This window comes from Amborella trichopoda, chromosome 4 (genome assembly GCF_054954075.1).
Source record: "Amborella trichopoda isolate Santa Cruz 75 chromosome 4, AtrichopodaSantaCruz75HAP2 v2.0, whole genome shotgun sequence".
NCBI classification, from domain to species: domain Eukaryota; kingdom Viridiplantae; phylum Streptophyta; class Magnoliopsida; order Amborellales; family Amborellaceae; genus Amborella; species Amborella trichopoda.
Window position 1 is genome coordinate 28,923,758 of NC_142339.1, and position 21,818 is coordinate 28,945,575.

A 21,818-nucleotide genomic window follows, 5' to 3' on the forward strand; every position below is an offset into this window, starting at 1 on the left:
ATGCTATAAGTCCCCATATCTTTTTGGACTACTTCCAACCACATTCTTTAGGGCCTACCCCTTGCCCTTTTCAGTCCTTCCAGTTGAACTAACTCGCACCTCCTAATAGGTGTTGTACTTGGTCGCCATCACACATGGCTAGCTCACCTAAGTCTACTCCCTCTCATTTTATCGCCTATTGGTGCCACGCCTAAATTCTCTCAAATGTATTCATTTCGAATTCTATCCTTTCATGTCTTGCCACTCATTCATCTCAACATCCTCATCTGTGCTACACTAATTCTATGGGTATATTGTTTTTTGTCCACCCAACATTCCGTCTCTTAGAGCAAAGTTGGTCTCACTGTTGTCCTATAGAACTTACCCTTCAGCCTCATTGGTATGTGGCGATCATATAAAATTTCAGTTGCACATCTCCTGCCCACCCAGCTATAATTCTTTGTGCGACATCTTCTTCAATCCCTCCATTTTCTTTTAAAGCACTGATATTTTCACAAATCATCTATCTGGTTTACTCAGATTAAAAGTTGCTCTCATGCTTGGAGAGGTATTACTTTGGGTCTAAATTCGTTGCGGAACAATGTGAGATGGATTGTAGGTGATGGAATTTTTGGGCTGACTTGTGGCTATCAGAGAGATTTATATATGAGAATCAATGGACAAACATACACAAGATCTGGGTGCTCTAGTCAAATATAGTGTTTGAATATCTGGAAGGTTTGCCCCAAAGTTGATCCCTACTATCCCCCACTTTGGTCCCCCTTATGCTTGGGAGGAGGTACAACCTCATGTGCTCCTCATCTGCCCCCTAGTGGATCAGCTGGTATGGATACACTCTGTTAATGGTGCTTTTTCAGTTGGGAGTGCATGGGATCAGATTCACGAGTCTACCCTTGTACAACAAGCTTTTAAAGCCCTTTGGTCCATGCCATCCTCGCCCTGAGCAAAGTGGTTCACTTGACTATATCTTCATGCCTGACTGCCTACCACTGGTTTGCTCTGGTCATGAGGCTTGTCGGTGGATTCTAGATGTCCCCTTTGCCTCCAAGAGGTGACTACTAACGATATTATTATGCATTGTTCCTATTCGCAAGTACTTTAGCAGTCTATTCTCTGGAGATTTGGCAAAAATATGCTCATCAAAAAGTCCATGGTTGTGATGTTCACCAAGTGGATCAAGTTTCGCTTTAAATCTTCTGGTATGAAAAATGTTTGGATGTCTTTCTTCTTTGTCACTATCTGCTGTATTGGGAAAGAATACAATTCTCGCTTACATGGAGGAAACAACATCCAGGGAAAATTTATTGAGGCGAATCATCCACTTCTTCAGCTCGCTTACGAAGGCCCACACTTGGGCCTTTCATTATTCGGAGTGCATAATCACAGAAAACCTCTAGTTGCACTGGCACGTGGAGCCTTCTCATGTTTCACTGCAAGTGGCATGGTCGCTTCCCCCACTACTAGCCACCTCAAGCTTAACATAAATGGTTCCTCCATCCATAATCCTGGAGTTGTTGGTTGTGGCGGTATCATAAGGAATGATGATGGTGGTTTCAAGCTGCCTTTGCAGTTCCCCTAGATTTCAATTCTAATAATGTTGTCGAATTCGATGCTTTGAACTTGGGCGTCTCTCTAGCAAAGGAATTCAATTGCAAACACCTCATCATCGAAAGCAACTCTAGATTGCTTGTGGAATCCTTGAAACAAAGATGTAATCCCCCATGGAAGTTGCGTGTAGTCTCGGCTAACTACAAGGCAAGTCTCTCATCCTTTCAGACCATTAGTGGAAGATTTTCACATATATAGAGAGGCCAATATGGTTGCTAACTTTCTAGCAAAGAGGGCGCTATTCATGATAAAAGCAATAGTGTGGCGTGGTTGTCTCCCAGATGATCTAGATCCTTTGTAAAATGTTTGTAATTGGTCTTATAATTTGTTATTTCTTTAATAAAACAGATAAGGGCCCATCATCCTCACTGATTCACCCTAATTAGAAAAAAAGATGTTCACTTGCATGTTATACCACTACATGGTTTCGGCATCCATTCTGACGGTCATCATCATCATTAGAGCCTTTTCTCAACTATTTGGGATCAGCTATACGAATCATGGTCCGCCATTCTGCTCTATCAAAGACTATACCCTCAGTGAGGCTATAAGTCCCCATATAATTTCTCACTACTTTCAACTATGTCCTTTTGGGCCTACTTTTTGCCCCTTTGAGTCTTTCACTTGAACCAACTCGTACCTCTTAACAAGTACTAAACTGGGTATGCGATATACATGGCCAACCCGCCTAAGTTTACTTTCTCTAATCTTATCACTTTTTGGAGCCACACTTGAGTTCTCCCTAATGTATCGATCTCAACATCCTCAATCTCAGTTACTCTTCTTATGGGTATGTTGTTTCTTGATCGCCTAATATTCAGACCCATAAAGCAAAGTTGGTCTCACAGCTGTCCTATAGAACTTTCCCTTCAGCTTTATTGATATATGTGGCGATTACATAAAACTACGGTTGTACATCTCCACTTTGCCCACCTAGATCTAATTCTATGTGCAACATCTTCCTTAATCTCTTCATTTTCCTGGATTATCGACCAAAGATATCGAAAGCGCGTTCCTTTTGGTATTTCTTAACCGTCAATCTTAACTACTTCCTCGTTTCTACTCATGTTATTACTAAACTTCCATTCTATATCAATGTCAGAAAAATCGAACTGGAATGGTTAATTGGACATGAAGCCGGAAGCGGTTCAACTGGCCTAACCGATAAAACGGTCTGTTCAACCAACCTAACCGGTAAAACAGTTGTGGCCTAACCAAACAAGTCCCGAGTAGTAAAAAAAGTATTAAAAAATAATAAAAATACAAAAAAATTTAATAAAATATGAAAAGTATATTGAAAACATGATTAAACAAAGCACATTCAAATGAAGTTGAAAATTAATGAAAAAATAGATTTGAAAAAAATTAATTTGTCCCCAGGGGTATTCTCGAAATTTTTGAAAAGATGGGAAAATGTAAAAATAAGTATTAATGGCCAAAACAATTTCCAGTCTTGAAAAACATTAAAAGACACATTACAAACAAAATCCCTTATTTTATGCGATTTTATGTAATTTTTTTTTAAAGTACCCGGCCAGTTCACCAAAACTGGCCGAAACCGGAACGAGTCAGTGGTTGGTTCCAGTCTAACCGAGTTTAACTGAGCGGTTAGAATTTGAACTGCCTGATTTTTCCTACACTGTTCCATATACTCTGTCTTAGTTCGACTAATTTTAAAGCTTTTAGATTCTAGAGAATCCCTCCAAAGTTCTAACTTTTGTGTTGGCGTCACTTTGGGTCTCATCACATTCATTTCTAGTGTCTAATGTGATTTCAGAAATTCCACAGAGATTATAGTAATACCAATGGAGAAATGATAACTCGGCAGAAATCAAGTTTGGACCTTGTACTAACTTAAGCTAGCGATTCATTTTCTCATATCTTTTTTTTTGTGAAATATGTGTAGATTGTGTCCTCTTGGCTGTTGATCTGTTGGACAGCTGCAATGCCATGTCATTTTGGAATGAAGTCCTTTCTTGGTCCCCTCTTTATTGCCATCATAAGTTTTGGAATGACGTCCTTTCGTGGTCCCCCCTTGTCGCACATCTTGTAACAATAGTGAAGAATAGCTCAAATTAAAGAAGAATGTTGGATTCAAATCTGTTGTACACAAATCGCATTCAATAAGAATGACAAAAATGCCCCTTCTGGTGATGATGAAAAATCAAAGTCACATAAGTCTAAAAGAATCACCAAATTGTCTATAAGGATATATGAGTTCAGCAGATGACCTAAATGCTGATACCCCCCTCAATCGTTGTGATGAATATAGTAGGGGGTTTTACGTAGTAGGAATTGATTGATCTTAGCCTCAACGAACCAATCTACCATCTGTTCATGATTGGAATGTGGTGTTACCCTTCAACCTCAACTACTATTCTTGTTGGATTTTGTGGCCTTTAAAGTTCTATAGAGCTTGTAAAAATGATAACTTATATTGGAATATGCGTGTCAGTGTGAGTGTGTATGTTGACTGACTATGGGTTGGGCATTTTATGGCCGTAGTTACACCCAAAACCCTTACTTCTGGGCATGTGGCACTACCGAGAAGGGTTTACAGTGGGTCACTCTTGTTGAGGTCGGAGAGATGATTAGGGATGATGCTTGTAGGCCAGGAGAACTGTGTGATCTCCTGTATGCGGTTGTAGGCCTATGAGAGCAATGGTCAAAACCTGAACAACCTTTCTTACAACCTGTACACATGACAACCGCATTACTGGGAAGCAGCCTTGGATATGTGTACATGTGCATAGAGAGCCCCTTTTGCATTGTGGTACAAGTGGGATTTTCTCTTCAAGGGAGGGACTAAAACCCTCATTCCATGATCATGGTTCCACTGTTTATTGTTCAACTTTGACAAGCCAATCATGACCCCTTGCATCGAGATTGTGGGTCATGGGTATTTGTTGGAATGGATAACAAAACAGTAGCGGATCATGGTAATCTTGATCCATTGGTACAATCCACTTCTAAAATATTTTATTAATTTTTCAGAATTTTAAAAATTTCTTTTTGCTGTAAATCCTTCAAAAGGGCATTTTCATAATTTCTGAAATTTGGAAGGGCACCTGTGGGGTCCAGGATCTAGTTCTGCATGTGTACCACCCATGAGTGGGACATGGACCATTGTGGGAACCACTCAAAAAAATAATTTCTGAAATTTGGAAGGGCACCTGTGGGGTCCAGGATCTAGTCCTGCATGTGTACCACCCATGAGTGGGACATGGACCATTGTGGGAACCACTTAAAAAAATTATTTTAGGAGAATCTTTTAAATATCAAAAGATTGTTTTAATTCGGAGTTTGGTTTGATCTAAACTGTAATTATTTTGACTTCCTACAGATTTTGGAAAGATATTATGAAGTTTTGGATTGGTTATATTCCTATTTTAAATAGAAATTGGACTTGGGTCAAATTACAAGGGGATTAGGTTCCCAATAATCCTCTCATAATGATGATGGCTGATTTGTGGGATGTATGTTTTAGATTTGTTCTCTTTCACCGCGTAAATTTCTTATGTTCCTATTGGTCAAGTTGTGTCATTGGATAGACAATACCTAAGGAAGGACTTCTAACCCAAATAGGAAAAGTAATTGTTTCTATTTAAATACCATTGAGCCCCTCTCTTTCAAAACTCATTTCTCTCTCTTCCATGCAGCAAGTTTCTCTCTCTCTCTTTCATTAAAATTTGGTTTTTCTCTCTCCCCCCCTTCCAAAAGGGGTCATGCCACCCAAAATTTGATAAGATAAGGGTGAGCATTGAAATCCTAATTAGGGTTTTATTATTTGGAGAAAAAAAGGGGTGTGCCCAGCCTAAGAGGATTCTATGCCTTCCCAGCCCTAATTTATTCCTAAAGGTTCCTACAAACCTTAGTTAGGCTTTCATGCTCTTTAAAGACCTAAGAGTAAGAGATTTATGAAAGCTTCCCATCTTTGAAATTCTAACAATATCAAAAGGGATAAAGTGTGTCATCGGTTAGAGAATCGTGTGAGGTAGATCAAGACCTGTGAGGGTAACTCCGGGCGCTTTTTAGTAAGTCTTCTTAGTAGATTTAATTATTTTTCGGTCTTATTTCATATTTTTCTATGAATTTTGAAAAACATATATTATACTTAAAACTATAGTTGAAGATTGTTTGTTGCTCCTGGATGGTTTTTATTTTCTTTGACTGTAAAAGTAAAGATCCTAGGTTATATTTAGGGTTTTAAATTTAATTTACAACAGTGTATAGTGGCCGATGTAAGTGGAATTCAGGTATATTGAATAAAAAAAAAAAGAATTATTTTTAATGTAATACCTTGAGTTCCACATAGCCACGCCTTTCAATACCTATGAGTGTATGTGATCTTGCTAATCATATGTGAACAATGGCCCACATCATTCCTAAATTACATGTGAATTTAGCTGGTGCTGCTTGGATCTCCACAGACTTGTCTAGCGGATTTGTAATGTGATTGCAAGCAGGTCCCTTATTTTTTTTAGTTTTCACTAAACTTCTATGGGGGATTCTGTTTTTTAGTGCTTATCACTTTTTTGCTTTTCTCTTTCTCCCCCTGCTGTCTACTGGTTTAATTTCAATGTTAAAGAAATGCTGTCTTGTGAAGAAATGATAACACGAGAGGGACAGAGTCCTCTCACAGTCGTGTAAATGTCATTAACTTTAGTACCACACTTTCCCTTCTTTTTACTTATTATATGGCTCTTAACAACAATGTTAGAATTAAACAAAAAGCAAAAAAGTGATAACTACTAATTATGTGGCTGTAAGTCACATAATTAGTTTCAGCAAGGTGTATGTAAACAAAAAGTTTCAGCAACTTTATTGGTGTGCCTATTTACAAGTTCCACTTATATTGCAAAACTAATCAAAATAAATCTACTATAATAAGGATCCTCACTTACTGCCATAAAACATATTTCTTTTATTTATACTTTCAAAAAATACAACACATAAAGGAATCAAGAACAACCGAAGCATTTTACCAAAAAAGAAATTCTTCGGATCACCTCTAAAGGATTTAAGCATACCTTGCTCCAGATCATCTAGCTCGATGGTGCACTGATCTTGATCTCTTTTCAATCTCCTTAAGATGGCAAGCTTTAATGGCAAACCCAAAACTTGATTGGGTTGAAGAGAGAGCAAATCCAAGTGTAATTGACGTACAACAAAACACATCACACCATAGCACAATCAAAAGAGGGCTTATGGTTTTCTTATGGGTGTGCCACCCTTAAGGTTTCTAGGTGGAGAGAGAGTGTGTATGGAGGGAGAGTGGCATGTAGCTTATAGAGAGAGGGGCCATTCAAGTTTCTGAGGGTTTATCCATACTATCTATTTATAATAGGAAAACTATATTTTTCCATCTTATATTCAATCTGGACTGTCAATGTGCGGTGATCTGTAGGGTGAAGAGAGGCTTTTGATCTCAGCCATCCATTCCCTAAATCAACCATCATGATGAAGGGAAGGATCCAAAACCTTTATCCCTTAGTTTCCTTGATCCATTCTTTTTTGATTTAGGAACTTTCTGCAATATAAATCACAATATAATCTCATACTAAAAATTCCATAACACTTTCAAAAGTATGGAGATAATTTCCCAAAATTTATAAATCACCTTCGTCCCTTTTCCATTCAATATCTGAAAACAAATATTATGTAATATTATGTGAAAAGAAAGAGATGAAGTCACCAAACGAGTAGCGTGTGGGTCATGGGGGCCCTAATTGGCCCCATTCCCCACACCTTGTGGGCCTCCCACATGTGGACCCTTGTTCATTACGTGGGCCTCCCATAATTTTCATGGGCCCAAATGAATTTTTAATCCCCTCCCAATATTTTTAAAAGGCCTAATGAATTTTTAAAGCTGAAATGCCTATTTATTTTTTTGAAAAACTTCATGATGGAAAACTAAAATGTCCAAAGCACTTTATAAGTTCATTTTAGTGGTCAATAAATTTTTAAATATAAATTAAAGGGGCATGCCCAAAAGGATATGGAGGGAAGTAGTGAGAAGAGATATGGTGACTTATGGTCTAACTAAGTATATAACCTTGATAGAGCTAAATGGTGGAACATGATTCATATAGCTAAATTCAAATAATTGAGATAAGGCTTGAATGATGATGATGTATTAAACATAATTAAAAGAGAATTGGATCTAGTGGCTCAAGATAGTGCAAAATAACCAAGGCACTCCACCTATGCTAATCCAGTGGTTCACAGTCCATCTTCTCAAACCCACCCAATGGAACCCACGACCTATAGTATATCACAGGGACCCATGCTAGATCCATCAAAACCAGCCAATAAATGAAGGGAACATAGGTCTAGTGTGTGTATTATAGGCCCCCTTTGGACAAGTCATGTCCCACATGGACATGTGCACATTATTGCAATGGTGTAGGGGCCTCTCTTCAGCACATGTATACATCTTACCCCCACGGGTCGCTTCTCATAGATGTTGTCGTCATATTTACATCCTTTTGGTGATAATGTTTATGACTTTGGCCCTTACCCTTACAAGACACCAACCACACATAGGAGACAGACATCCTCCTAGCTAATCCATCCTGGGCATCTCTGACCTCAACTAGGGTTAGCCCTAGAGGCTGACCTATGCCTAAAGCTGAAGGTTTGGACTCCATTCCTGGGCCTAGAGTGTCCAATAAGGGCATGATGAAGCATGCCTCACTGGTCCCATATGGACGATGATCCCACTGGATTATAATACTACTAAAATCATATGTTTTTACATGCTCTCAAGGCCTTTAAAGGCTTGAGAATTCTGTTTCTTAGTATTTATCACTTTCCTGCTTTTCTCTCTCCCTTTGCTGTCCATTGGTTTAATTTCCATGTGAAAGAAATGCTGGTTTAATTTCCATGTGAAAGAAATGCTGCCCTAGGGAGAAATGATAGCACAAGAGAGAGAGAGAGAGAGAGAGAGAGAGAGAGAGAGAGAGAGAGAGAGAGAGATCCATGTAAAAGTCATTACTATGATACAGCTCTTTCCCTCCTTTCTACTTATCATGTGGCCCTTAACAACAATGTTTGGAATTGTTTTTCCATCTGCAATAAACTCCTTGTCCTAGAACAAAATATGAAATCCTATGTTTCCCTGTTATATTTCATCATAAGTTGGATCCCATGGTCACTTAAACATGATAGATGAAATGATCGATTGATTTTTTTCTTTAGATGTTTCGACATAATTTATTTGAAAGCTGAATAGACTTGCTGATTTTGCTTAGATGATAAAGTAATTTGTTTAACCTTGGAGTTTGTTGGGCCTGATTATATTTGTTGTTCGATATGTAACTTTGAGTTGCTAATTTAGTAAAGAGAATGAGTCGTATGCATAAATGTTTACTTACTTCATGTTGAGAAGCAGAACCTTACTTTTCGGGCCCATTAAGATTGGAAACCAACCTTCTATTTGCAAGTTTCTAGTTAGCTTCCTAGTCTTGATATGCAAACAAAACATATAATTTACTTCCCACTAGAATGCGAGGCATTTTATTAGGGGATTATATACAATGAGACCATTTTTCTTTGTATAAAGAGGTCACAACTACTTATTACCTTCTTATGTGAAATCTGATACCTTGGGTGTGTTGCAAAGTTCGAGAAAATTTCTTTTGAACTTGGAGCTTGGTCAATGGAATAAATGCAGCCACCCAATTTCACATCCAATGGTCAAGACTAATTGTGATCACCTTGTACCGAACGTAAAATCGTCTCATTGTATACTTTTCCTTTTATTGATATATTGTTAAATTACCTTATTCAATTTCAGGCGTTATTTGATTCAACTGCTGAGGGTTCTCTTGCGAACGAGACTGGTGTTAGGATGGTAGCATTGTTCGACCATGAAGAAGTGGGGTCTGATTCAGCGCAAGGAGCCGGTTCTCCCATTATTTTAGATGCTCTTGCAAGGATCACTAATTCCTTCTGCTCTTCGGGTTCTAAGGTTGGAACTTTTCACATGCTAGTTCATAGTTCGAATCAAAACATAATATGATGTTTTTTTATTTGGCTTTTATGGTGGCCTATACTTTGAAGCCTCTACTGTGGAGACAACATAGCACAATCTAGTTTTCTCTACATTGGACCAAAGACAGGCCATTGCACATGTATGCATTTTATTTCATAGCTTTAGATCCTCTTGTGTACAAATTTTGATTATAGTGGTTAGAATTTCTAATTTCGATGTTTATTCAACCAAATTATATTGGAATAACCCTTTTTCTATAAATTTGCAAGATTAGTGCATTTTGGATTTATACCTAGCATTTTATAAAAGACCACCTTTCATGCTCCTCGACATGTGTAAATTGTGTTATGCAATGTTTGTGTTGCATTTGCTCATATATTTTTCTTTTTGGAATATTTGACGTCAACTTTCTTTGGAACATTATATGTTTTGTGATGATTGTAAAAATGATAATAGGCATAGTGATATTTTGGGACCGGCCATGGCAGAGTTTCAATAACTTGGGTTGATAATCCAAGATTATGGAGAGATTGAGAAAGATGTCGCACTTTGAATTAGAGCTGGTTGGGCGAAGTGGACATGTGCATCTAAAGTTTTAAGTGATTTCTGCATATACCATTGATTTCTGTAAGACCAGCCATACTTTATGGGATGGAATGTTAGGCGGTCAAGAAATAACTTATCCGTAGGATGGGTGTAGCTGAGATGAGGATGTTGAGATGGGTGAGTGACAAGACAAGAAATGATAGAATTCGGAATAAATACATACGGGGGAACTTAGGGGTGGCTCCAATAGGCAAGATCAAGGAAAGTAGACATAGGTGGGTTGGTGGCACAGACTTAATAGCTAAAGCTAGGGTTTTAACAAAGAAGAAGATAGGGAAGATCCAAAATAAAGACAAATTGAAAAACCAGAGGTAAAAAGAAGGAGACAAATTGGAAAACTAGAGGTAAAAGACAAATTGAAAAACCAGAGGTAAAGGATAGATTGAAAAACCAGAGGTAAAAGAAGATCCAAAAATAGAGATAGATTGAAAAACCAGAGGTAAAAGATAATTATGTCATTGACTTTTATTCAAACCCTAAAGCATTTGCTGCTCAAGGGTTTGAATAAAAGTCAATGACATAATTATCTATTATGCTTGAGTACATCCCTTATATAAGAAAACCCTAAACAAAATTGAATCCTAGCCATCTATCTAATCTAATCATGGCCCTTCATTATAAAAGACTTTAAGTGAATAAAACAAGATAAAGAACTCTAGAAATTACTACTTATGCCCTTAAGTGAATAAAAAGACTAAAGAAATAAATAAAATACATAAAAGGATAGACTCAATGACTAATTTACCCTTTTGTGGTTCTTCCTGTAAACTTTAAGCTTATCTCTCTTCTTTAGATACTCAAGAGCAGTATTCTAGGTTGCATCAATCCCCTCATTCCTCAAAAGAATTCGCCTTTGAATTCGGCTGCTCATCGTCGGAGGTAGCATCATAAAATGTAATGTGATGTTTGACATTAATCGGAAGTGCAAATTTGGCTGGGAAGATTTAATTGATAGGCATTGTCATTAATCTTCTTCAAAGTTTTGACTGGTGCTACCTTGATGTGACTTGAGATCAAGGCATGCCATTTTACAACATTTCTCATAGACATTGGATTAATTATGTTTTGGGCCCATTGAGAATTGCCATACTTGTAATACATAAGCACAATACACTTGGTCCTGAACACATCAAAGAATCCTCTACCATGAATTTTAAAGCGGCTCAAGATTAATGATGCATTTCCCTTGTGATTTCCTTCAGTTTGTACATAGTGATTAGATATAGAAGTTCTCCACTCAAAATAGAATAATGGTTGGAGCTGAAGTCCAACATCAGGAATCTTGTAAGCAACCATTTGAAGGCCACCTTCTATATTGAACTCTCTATCAAAACTTTCATAGGAAAATATCATCAAACCTTGGGGCACACGTCATATGATCATTATCAAGAAAAAAAACGTCCTTACTTCCACCATCATCTCATTGATCCTCCTTTTCTTCACCTTGTTATCGATAGAGATCATCACCCATCAAATCATCATCAAGATGGGACCCTCATCAATGATGGGATCACTATCGAAGACATGATTACTATCTCCATCAAAGGTTCCTTGCAAAAGATTGGATCAATTAAAGCTATGATCATCCATTTCTTTCTCAACACGCAAATCTTCATCTAGATACTTGTCAAAGACTGGTGTGAGTCCCATTTCATAACATGGTGATCTTGAGAACTACTTGATGAGAACAAAGTTTCTCCATGATTTTCCTCGGATAAACTTCCATAAAACTCGGGGATCTCAAGCTTCAGATGGTTTTCCGTCTCCTACTATCCCTATCCGTATGATCCACTACCTCTCTCCTCAGAGCTTGATCATGGATGAGATTTATGGATTCCTCATCTTCCTTGATCTCATACTTCTGAGATGGGGCTTCTATCTGTGCTAAACATAGACCTAAGGTTTCGACCAATCTCAAATCTGCAATCCCTTTTCGTAAACTGGCATCAAATGCTTCAAAGGTTGCTGCTTTTCCTCCTTTTCCTTTGTGTGGAGGCATGGTTATTGAACTAAGGACACATAAATCGATGCTACAGTATTTTGCTACTGTCCTTGCTATAGTACTATGCTAGAGTGTTGTGCTATAGTACCATCCTTACTAATCGTCATGCTCTGATACCAACTAGCCATCCATCTAACCTAATCATGGCCTTTTATTATAGAGAACTTTTAGTGAATAAAATGATATAAAAGACTCTTGAAATTACTACTTATGCCGCGAAGTGAATAAAAAGATCCAAGAAGTAAATAAAAGACATAAAAGGATAGACTCAATAGCTAATTTGTCATTTTGTCGTTCCTCTTGTAAACCTTAAGCTTATCTATCTTGTTTAGATGTTCAAGAGCAGTATTCTGGGTTGCATCAGATGGCTATGTGCAATAATATAACACTGGTTAGGAGGGGCGATTTTGTTCAAGTGGAAAGTTCTAAAAGGGCAAGAGCAAGGCCGAAAAGGATATGGATGGAAGTACCCAAAAGAGATATGGTGCCTCATGGTGTGACTGAGGGTGGCCCTTGATAGAGCAGAATGGTAGAACAAGATTCGTGTAACCAACCCCAAATAGTTGGGATAAGGCTCAATTGGCGGTGATGATGATGATGATGGAGAAAGAGGGCTTTAATTGCTTAGCATACATTCAATGGTTCAAACTGAGTGCATAGCAATTATGACCATTAAGTGGATTATACAAAATTATGAGTATTCAAATTGATTCAAACTACGACCAACATGAAGGACTTGATGAACAACTAATATGGCTGACAAGGGGGAACTTAGTTATCCTGATCATAATTATTGATATCTTGCAACCAAAGGGTTGATTCTGCTATGGAATCTCGCTCTTGCACTCACTAGGGAAGGGAATCTCACTCAGTTTTTAAAATTTGGAATATCGATCCTTCCCATTAAGGATTGACATCCCGAGTTTTAGGATGCAAATTCCCTAGTATTGTGGGATATAATAACAACAAAGGATAGTATTGCAATTGCCAGTTGGTGTATTATAGTTGTCGATATGAGATAGTATAATATATATTATATAATTATATATATTAAATTTGAATGTAGTAGCATAACTTATAATGGAATATAGTATATGGATAGTATTGTACTACAATATAGCAGTATATTATTGTGCAATAGTGCGGTGCAATGTAGTGGTATATATTGTAATACTGTACTAGTTGAGTGTTCTCGAGGGCTCAATTTTAAACCAAATGGAGCTCAGTCTTATAAACTTTCATCTTTCAATCTTGATAAAGTTTGGATCACACTCACCCACATAGGGCTGGCAATGGCAAGCCCTAAAAAAACTAGGGTCGGGTCGGGCCGTGCAACCATGGCTTGACGATAGGATTAGGCGGGGCTTTGGCCAAGGTTGTGATAGGGCTGGTCTGGGTTATTTTCCTTGTTTTCCCCTTTGTTTATCTTCTTTTGTATTTGGCCAGGCCCAGCAAGGCCACGCCCTATCAAGGCTAGGGCTAGCTTGGGCCAGGGCCTCTTCAGTCTAGTTTGGTCCGAAGCATGCTTAGGCCAGCCCTATAGGGACTAGGGCCGCTCTAGGGCCAGGGCCGGCCGGGCCTGCTGCCACCTTACCCTGCCATATTTGGATTGAGATCCGTAGATTTCAAGGTGTATGGACCATAATCCCTACCATAGGGAACTTCCCACATGTCACGATCTCCATTCTTATCCCTATCATGATCTTGGATCTAATTCGGTCCTGATCCCTGTAATTGTGATTTGGAGTATGTTAATTCAGATTGTCTCCTTAATCTTTAAGGAATGACTCTAATGGTTGGTAACGTCGGTAGCCTTTATAGCCAAAATTCCAAAGACTGGTCCAACCATTGTGCTTGCTCCCACCACGCTACATATGCTTGCTCTCAAGGTCCATTCTGTCACCATCTTCTACTTCAGTGGTCTCATTATTATCACTTTGCCCTCCATCTTCCCCTTGCTCAACTTTTACACTTCTTCCAACTTGTACGTACTACACATCCACTTTGCTTCCTTGTTAATAGGCCCCAATTCTTCTTCCAATACCCTCTTGTCCAGAATTGCTCCTCCATTTTCACCAACAACCCTATGTTGGATCATCTATAACGATGTGATTGAAACTGATTGGGTCGTATTTTTAAACTCCTTCCTCAATTGCTTCCTTATGAGGTTTCACTTTTAATGTACATAGACCAGGTGAAGCTTGGCTGCTGCCAATCTGCTTCACCTGGGCCTGTGGATCTTCTAGAATGTTCTATAGTTTCAGGCACACCCTGTGTGGATCTCCTAGAATGTTCTATAAGTTTGGCACACCACTTCCAAAAATTTCAGGTGAAATGATTTAAAAATTACTGAAAATGAAATACTGCATATACAGGTTGGCTATCCAGATTTGTGAGATTGAATCTGAGCCATCAACTGCCCTGTAGGCCTGGCAGCTCACAAACAGATTTCCCAATGTGCGTGCGTGCGCTCATATGCATGTTTGTGTTCACACGTAGAAAATTTGGTGCACCCATCAGATAACTTTTCGGTATTAGCTCACAGGCCAATAACACCTAAAAACTCCTTTTGTCCAGCTTCTCACCGGGCAGCCTCCCTCTTATGCTCACATGCATCTTTTTGGCTTGGTTGTAAATGCTTTGTTCATGTTCCCGCCGTTAAGTAATTTCTTTGACCCTAAATTTTGCATATACAGTTCAACTTGTAGATCATTCTCAAAAAAGAACAAAAATAAAAAAAATGGACAACTGAGAACTGATTTTCAATCTTAGAGAAATCAATGATAGTGGGTTATCGATTTGGATGGTTAAATCTAGGCATTTGAGAACATAACATTGGTTTTCTTTTTTTTTTTTCTTTTCTTTTTTCTTTTTAATCGTTCAAATTGGCAATATAAGGCCATTTATGGAATTTGGGGACCAAGAAGTCAAGGCCTAGGTCTGACCTCCATCAAAATGGATGGCACTTGTTCACTATATTTTTTGTCCACAAGAAAACCATTTTCTAAGAGTTTCTTTCATTATATTTTTCATGAGCTTTTTGTTCCCTTGAGTGACTATGGGGTGGTGAATAAATTTTGTGAACCAATAAATACACTTCGTAGCTGTTTTTTCATGTTTGGCTTATGTATGTTTGGGAAATGTGGGGGTCCAACAAACACTCTAGCCCAATAGGGATTGTTAACACCCTATAAAAAACTCTATAGGTTCCATTTAGGAAGGGGTATGAACTGTTAAAATTTTCGTAACTGCCCCTTCAATTATTCTTATTCAATGTCATAAAATGAAGAAGGACATTCTTATCATTAAAAATGTATTGTCGATATTTTTACTAAAAGACAAGGATAAATATGGACTGAACTTCTAGGTACTTTATCAATGTAAATGCTCTTGTCTCTTAGTGAATATTTCAAATATGCCATTCTCGAGATGATAAATATACTTTGTCTTTTAGTATAAATACCAACACTACCCTTTCTAATGAGAAAAGTACTTTTAGCAGTAGAATAAAAAAAGGCAACTAAAGTAATTTTGGTTGTTCACACCCCTTTCTATATGTAACCCATAAGATCTCATGGGGTGTTCATATTAGAAAAACCTTATATATATATATGGAAAAAGTTTATATAAGGATGTTACCTTATAATGTAGAACTACAGATGCCCCTAAAAAATCCATCGGAAAAGGTAGTTTTAATGTTGAAAAACCCTTTGATCGATCATCTCGACATCGAGATGTATGACTATGAAAAATAAAAAGATTTTGAGTCTCAGACTTAATGCATTTTACAACATATTATCTACACCGTCCATTTTCAAGATATTCATATGTATATAGATCTACTTGATTTTAACCATTTTTTAAATTTAAAATTTTATAATTATATATAAAAATAGATTTTGAGATAATCCTAAGTACATTTTACATCAAAATTATATACCATGATAAAATTTTAAGGTGCACCTTATTACCTCTACACTTACGGATGCATCCGTATGCAAACTGCACCCTATATATATATATGGATGGACATATGAGATTAGCCCACTAGCTCATATGAGTTCATATGAGCCCAATGGTCTAGCTTGGATCTGGGCCGTTCTGACGGTCACGACCTCATTTCGTATCTAAATTTTAATTTTTTTTCTACAGATCCAAATAACTTGAAATTTTAGGCTTGTGTTCTTCAAAAATATGATAATCAAATAAAAATATCAAAAAAATAATTTACAATGAATAAATTGACCAAAATACCCTAGAAATGTTTTGGGGGTATTTTGGTCAAATTATTTTTTACGAATTATTTTTTAAATATTTTTATTAGGTGCACCTTGATGAGAAGAATGGACGCCTAAAATTTCAATTTATTTAGATTTGTAGAAAACAAATGAAAATTCAAACACGAAATGAAGTCGTGACTGTCAGATCGGCCCAGATTCAATCTGGGCCGTTGGGCACATAAGTTTATATCAGCTAGTGGGCTAATCTCATCATTTTTCTAAATATATATATAGGAAGCATCTACGCAACGCTTATGGGTGAAATGCTACAGTGATTCGCTCATAAGCCAATCACCATCCAAAAAAATCGGATGGTGTTCGTTTTTTCGACCGCCATGGACCTACGTGGAACCGCAACAGACGATGCCGTTCGTTGCGAGTCCATTCAATAAACCGTCATGGACATAGCAAGTTCGTGACAGAGGCGAAACATTGTAGCAGTTCGCCTATAGGCCGTTTTTTGGTTGTCTATATATATATAGGAAAAGTTGAAAATAGGTTGTCATATAAAATGAATTCTACTTTAGGTTATATGCTCCAGCTCAAATCTTGATTGGATGTTTGAAAATGCATGTTACAATTTGAATTTTTTCATGTTTTCTACAAATCATATTGAAATGAAATTTTGGGTACTACATAATAGGGTGCACAAGGAAAAAATTGTAAAACAAGTATTTTCAAAATTGAAAATGAGGTGTGTCATGATGATGATGTCAAGCGTATAGCCGAAAATTTCAACTTTAATTGATTTGTAGAAAATAAATTAAAATTACATGGTGATACGCATTTTCAACCATTTGATCAAAATCTAATGATGGCTTGGAGCATAACCTAAACTACCGCTCATTTTAGGATCAACGTATTAGTAGCTTTATAGTTAACATCAACAACTCATGGCCCAAAAACTCCTTACAAATCTACTTATGCGATTTGTTTTTAACCAATTTTTTCACATACATTCTAAAACCCAGCGAACAATCTAAAAAAATAGTGAAAAAATTCAAATATGAATTTCTTTTGGAGAGATTGGTTATCATCAACATTTCATTTTAGACCTATTCCTTTAGGAAATCAAGATCAATTTTCTTTTCTTTTTATTTATTAAATTATTCATTTGGTGTTGATGTGGACATCTGCAAAACTTCGGGTCATACAAATCCATTAAGGCCTCAATCTAAAACCATTATTTCTATTTTAAAGCAGATGACCTGCATTCACTGCATTTTCTCTGACTTAACAAAACATTTGCCTTTCTTTTTATTTTTATTTCCTGAGCTTTCCCATTAGGATGAATATGGTTCCTCCCAAAATTTAGGGTTAAATAAATCCCCTTGGATAAGCTTTTTTAGAAATTATTAGGCTGTGAGCTATTGTTGTAGAAATTAGCTCATGGGAGGCAAAAGCTCTCTTTAAGCTTAGAAGTTACCAAAGCTGACATCCATAAAATAAATCAGTCTAGCCACTCTTGGGAAGGATTTTGATTTGGGCCACTTTTTGTAGCTTCAAATTAGCTTTCTTTTGTTTCATATACAGTTAATCTTAAGATAGAAGTTTGATTTGAGAGTTTTTCCATCCATCAACTCCTATAAACTAGGTGTTTGACCATGAACTGAATTAGAAGTTTGAACCGTGTGACCACCATATCTTTTTTATATGTAGTGACCACACATCACATGGTTATGCATAATGTTATACATTAATCATGATATATTTCATTTATACTTGTTAATACCCTAAGGGTATGCGGTATCTCTATTGGTGTCAAGGCATGTCTAGCCCAACGCATTTAGTTGCTAGGTATCATTTATTTGCCATTTCAGGTAATTGACATTGTGTCTTTTTGAGAGATGGCATTTTTGGTGGTGTTTCTATTATGAACAATCGTATCTTGCTTTCTTACTGAACTGAATCCATTTCCTATTGTGAACTTTACAGGTGCTAGAGAAAGCAGTGCAAAGGAGTTTCTTGGTGTCTGCTGACATGGCTCACGCGTTGCACCCAAACTATATGGTACGTCATGTGTAAAGCCAGAAATGCATTAATTCTGGAATCAGGTTCTTTATCTCATGAGGATGGCCTCTAGCTCAAGCTATATGGTTAAAGCCAGAAATGCATTAATTCTTGAATCAGTTCTTCTATCTCATGAGGGTGGACCTCACTTTTTAGGATAAACACGAGGAAAATCACCAGCCTCGATTGCATGGAGGCCTTGTCATCAAGCACAATGCCAATCAGCGTTATGCCAGCAACTCTGTGACATCATTCATATTTCGGGAGATTGCAAAGCAGCACAAGCTTCCAGTCCAGGTAGATTCACCTCACAATCAATGTTCTCCAAGCTTGGGAATTCTCTAACTTATTCTTTGTTTCCCAGGCATTTTTATGGAACTTATGATTTGTGGTAGTAAAACTTGTTTGTGTTTAGTTGATGCATCGATAATTAATTCTAGTTGGTAATCTATGCATTCATAAAGAAGAGTGAGCAAGCTAGCATCAGTGTTTTAAAATGCGGGATGCGGCCCTGATGTGGTGGGGGGCCGATGCGGCGATGCGGCTCGATGCAGCCCGGATGCTGGTGCATCGCGATGATGCGGTCAATAAATATAAAAAAATTCTAAAAAATCTAAAAAAATAAGTTAATGCATAAAAAAAATATATGAAGGTGGTATATGTGATAGTAGGTATTTTAATTTAATGATTAACTTCAAAACTATTAGCTGTCTGAGATTCTGTATCCAGTTATCCACCCATATAAATATTTCCACAGAGCAAGCATATCACACGATTTCTATATTTAGGATTTTTAGTTTAGCATATTTTCAAGCCGGATCCTTATTACTAGAAGACTGGGAAGAAGACATTACTCCAAAAATATGTATACTAGTAATATTGTATAAGAAAGAAAAAAAATTTATCGACTCTGAGCACTGCTCGATTTCTTCACGACCTTTGAAACTCCTGATTTCTTATCACAAATTCATCCTAACATCTCCAAATCAACAATCAAAGGCATCCAATGAACATCCAAGTACCAAACAATTGCCAAATCAAAGATTTCGATGCACCAAAATTTTTTTTACCTCGATTTGATTAAAAAAAAGCTACAAAAGTGGCTGAAAATCTTCGTTTAGGGCCCCTAATATCCCCTCAGGCAGTTTCCCTAACATTTGGATGGTCAAAAAGACTATTTTACCCCTCCCCTAGGGGTGTAAAAAAAAAGAGTTTCGGTGAACACTGTAGCAATTGGATGCGGTGCGATGTGGCCAATGCGGGATGCGGCTACGATGTGGCCTGCTGCGGTGCATATGCTGCTGCATCTGCCAAAGCGCATGTGCGCCAATTTTTGATGCAGATGCGAGTGCATCCCTCATGATGCGGCCGTATTTTAAAACACTGGCCATCATCACCAAGTAAATATGCTTTAATGCTTTTTGTTTTCCTTCATTGTGCGCTTTTTCACGCTTTATGTAGGAATTTGTTGTTCGTAATGACATGGCTTGTGGGTCAACAATCGGTCCAATACTGGCTAGTGGAGTGGGGATCCGCACTGTAGATGTTGGTGCACCACAACTCTCAATGCACAGCATAAGAGAGATGTGCAGTGTGGATGATGTAAAGCATTCTTATGAGCACTTCAAGGCTTTTTTCCATGAGTTTGCCCAACTTGATGCCAAGATCTCCGTGGATGTATGAGACCAGTCCGCTATTACAATACTTAAAAGTCTTTGCCCTTTTGTAGCATTGGACTTGGTTTAGGATCTACAAATATTGTATTTTGGGATTTCCTAGCTTTTGAGTCCATGTTTGAAGTTAGATGGGATCTAAGATTATGCTTTTAGGATTTCCCGGTATTTAGTCCTTTTCCGAAGTTGGATACGTCCAAATACTGGTCCATGAAGCCCGTTTTATATATATATATATATATATATATATATATATATATATATATATATATGGAAAAAGTTTATATAAGGTTGCAGCCTTAAAATGTAGAATCACATATACACTTCAAAAATCTATTGAAAATGTTTTAATGTTGAAAAAGCACTCAAATCAATCATCTCCACATCAATATGAAAAAAAAAAGTTTTTGAATCTCGAAAATAGTGCATCTTGCAATACATTATCTAGACCATCCATTTTCAAAATTTTCATATATTTATAGATGTACTTCATTTTAACTATTTTTGGAATTTAAAATTTTCTAATTAGGTACGAAAATAGATTTTAAGATAATACTAAGAATTTTTTACCATAAAATTACATGTTATGATAAAATTTTAAGGTGCGCCTTAATTGGATTGTTTAAGGTTGCAACCCTATAGAAACCTCACCATATATATATATATATATATATATATATATATATATATATAGAGAAAGAGAGAGAGAGAGATACTACAAAACGCCTATAGGTGAAAATGAACAATGATTGCGTCTACTTTCATCACCGTTCAAAGTTCATCGTACGGTCATGATTGTCCTATAGTGTTTTATTTTGAATTTTTTTTTTTACAAATTAGAAAGACTTGAAATTTGGAATTTTTATAATCGGAATGACTTGAAATTTTTTTTACAAATCGGAATGACTTAAAAAATAGATGAATCTACAAAAAATATCAAAAGAATGTTTTACATGAAAAAAATTGATCAAAATACCTTCGAAAAGTTTTGAGGGTATTTTGGTCAATTTATTTTTACGAATTATGTTTTAAAATTTTTTATTAGGTGCGCTTCACTAATATGTACACATGCTCCAAATTCTAGATCATTTCGATTTGTAGAAAAAAAATGAAAAATGAAACACTACCGGACAATCGTGACCGTGCGATGAACTTTGGACGGTAGGCAAAATCACTGTTCATTTTCTCCTATAGCTGTTGAGAAGACTTTTCTAGATATATATATATATATATATATATATATATATATATATATATATATATATATATATATATATATATATATATATATATATATATATATATATAAATATAGAGAAATGTTGCTGTCTGGGCTGATGGAATAGTGTAAGCCTAATGGTCTTGATCTAACGATAATAATTGTATTTTGTATTTGAATTTTAATATTTTTTATACAAATTCAAATCATATAAAATTTGGGATATTTACTTTTCTAATTGAGATCCACCTAATAAAAATACTAAATACAATTTACAAAAACAAAATTAACCAAACAACCACTAAAAGATTTAGGCGTTTTTTGGTCTATTTATTTTTTATGAATTACTTTTTTGATATTTTATTACATTAGCTTATTTTTAAGCATAGACGCTCAAAATTTTAAGTGATTTATGTTTTTCAAA

General features: G+C 36.6%; 1 protein-coding gene across 6 annotated transcripts in view; it reads left to right on the forward strand.

The window, feature by feature from the left end:
• The window catches only part of LOC18421742 (Zn-dependent exopeptidases superfamily protein), an 83,175-nt gene that overhangs the window by 41,929 nt on the left and 19,428 nt on the right, over positions 1–21,818 (forward strand). For 4 of the 6 annotated variants that reach the window (XM_088863952.1, XM_088863953.1, XM_088863951.1 and 1 more), the window contains exons 8-10: positions 9,407–9,580; positions 18,428–18,502; positions 18,659–18,799. In XM_088863952.1, coding sequence (XP_088720078.1) covers positions 9,407–9,580; positions 18,428–18,502; positions 18,659–18,799 — 390 coding nt within the window. Of the gene's footprint in view, positions 1–9,406; positions 9,581–18,427; positions 18,503–18,658; positions 18,800–19,963; positions 20,318–21,818 lie in introns of those variants that run through there. The other 2 variants (XM_011622027.3, XM_020662340.2) reach the window with 1 other exon arrangement.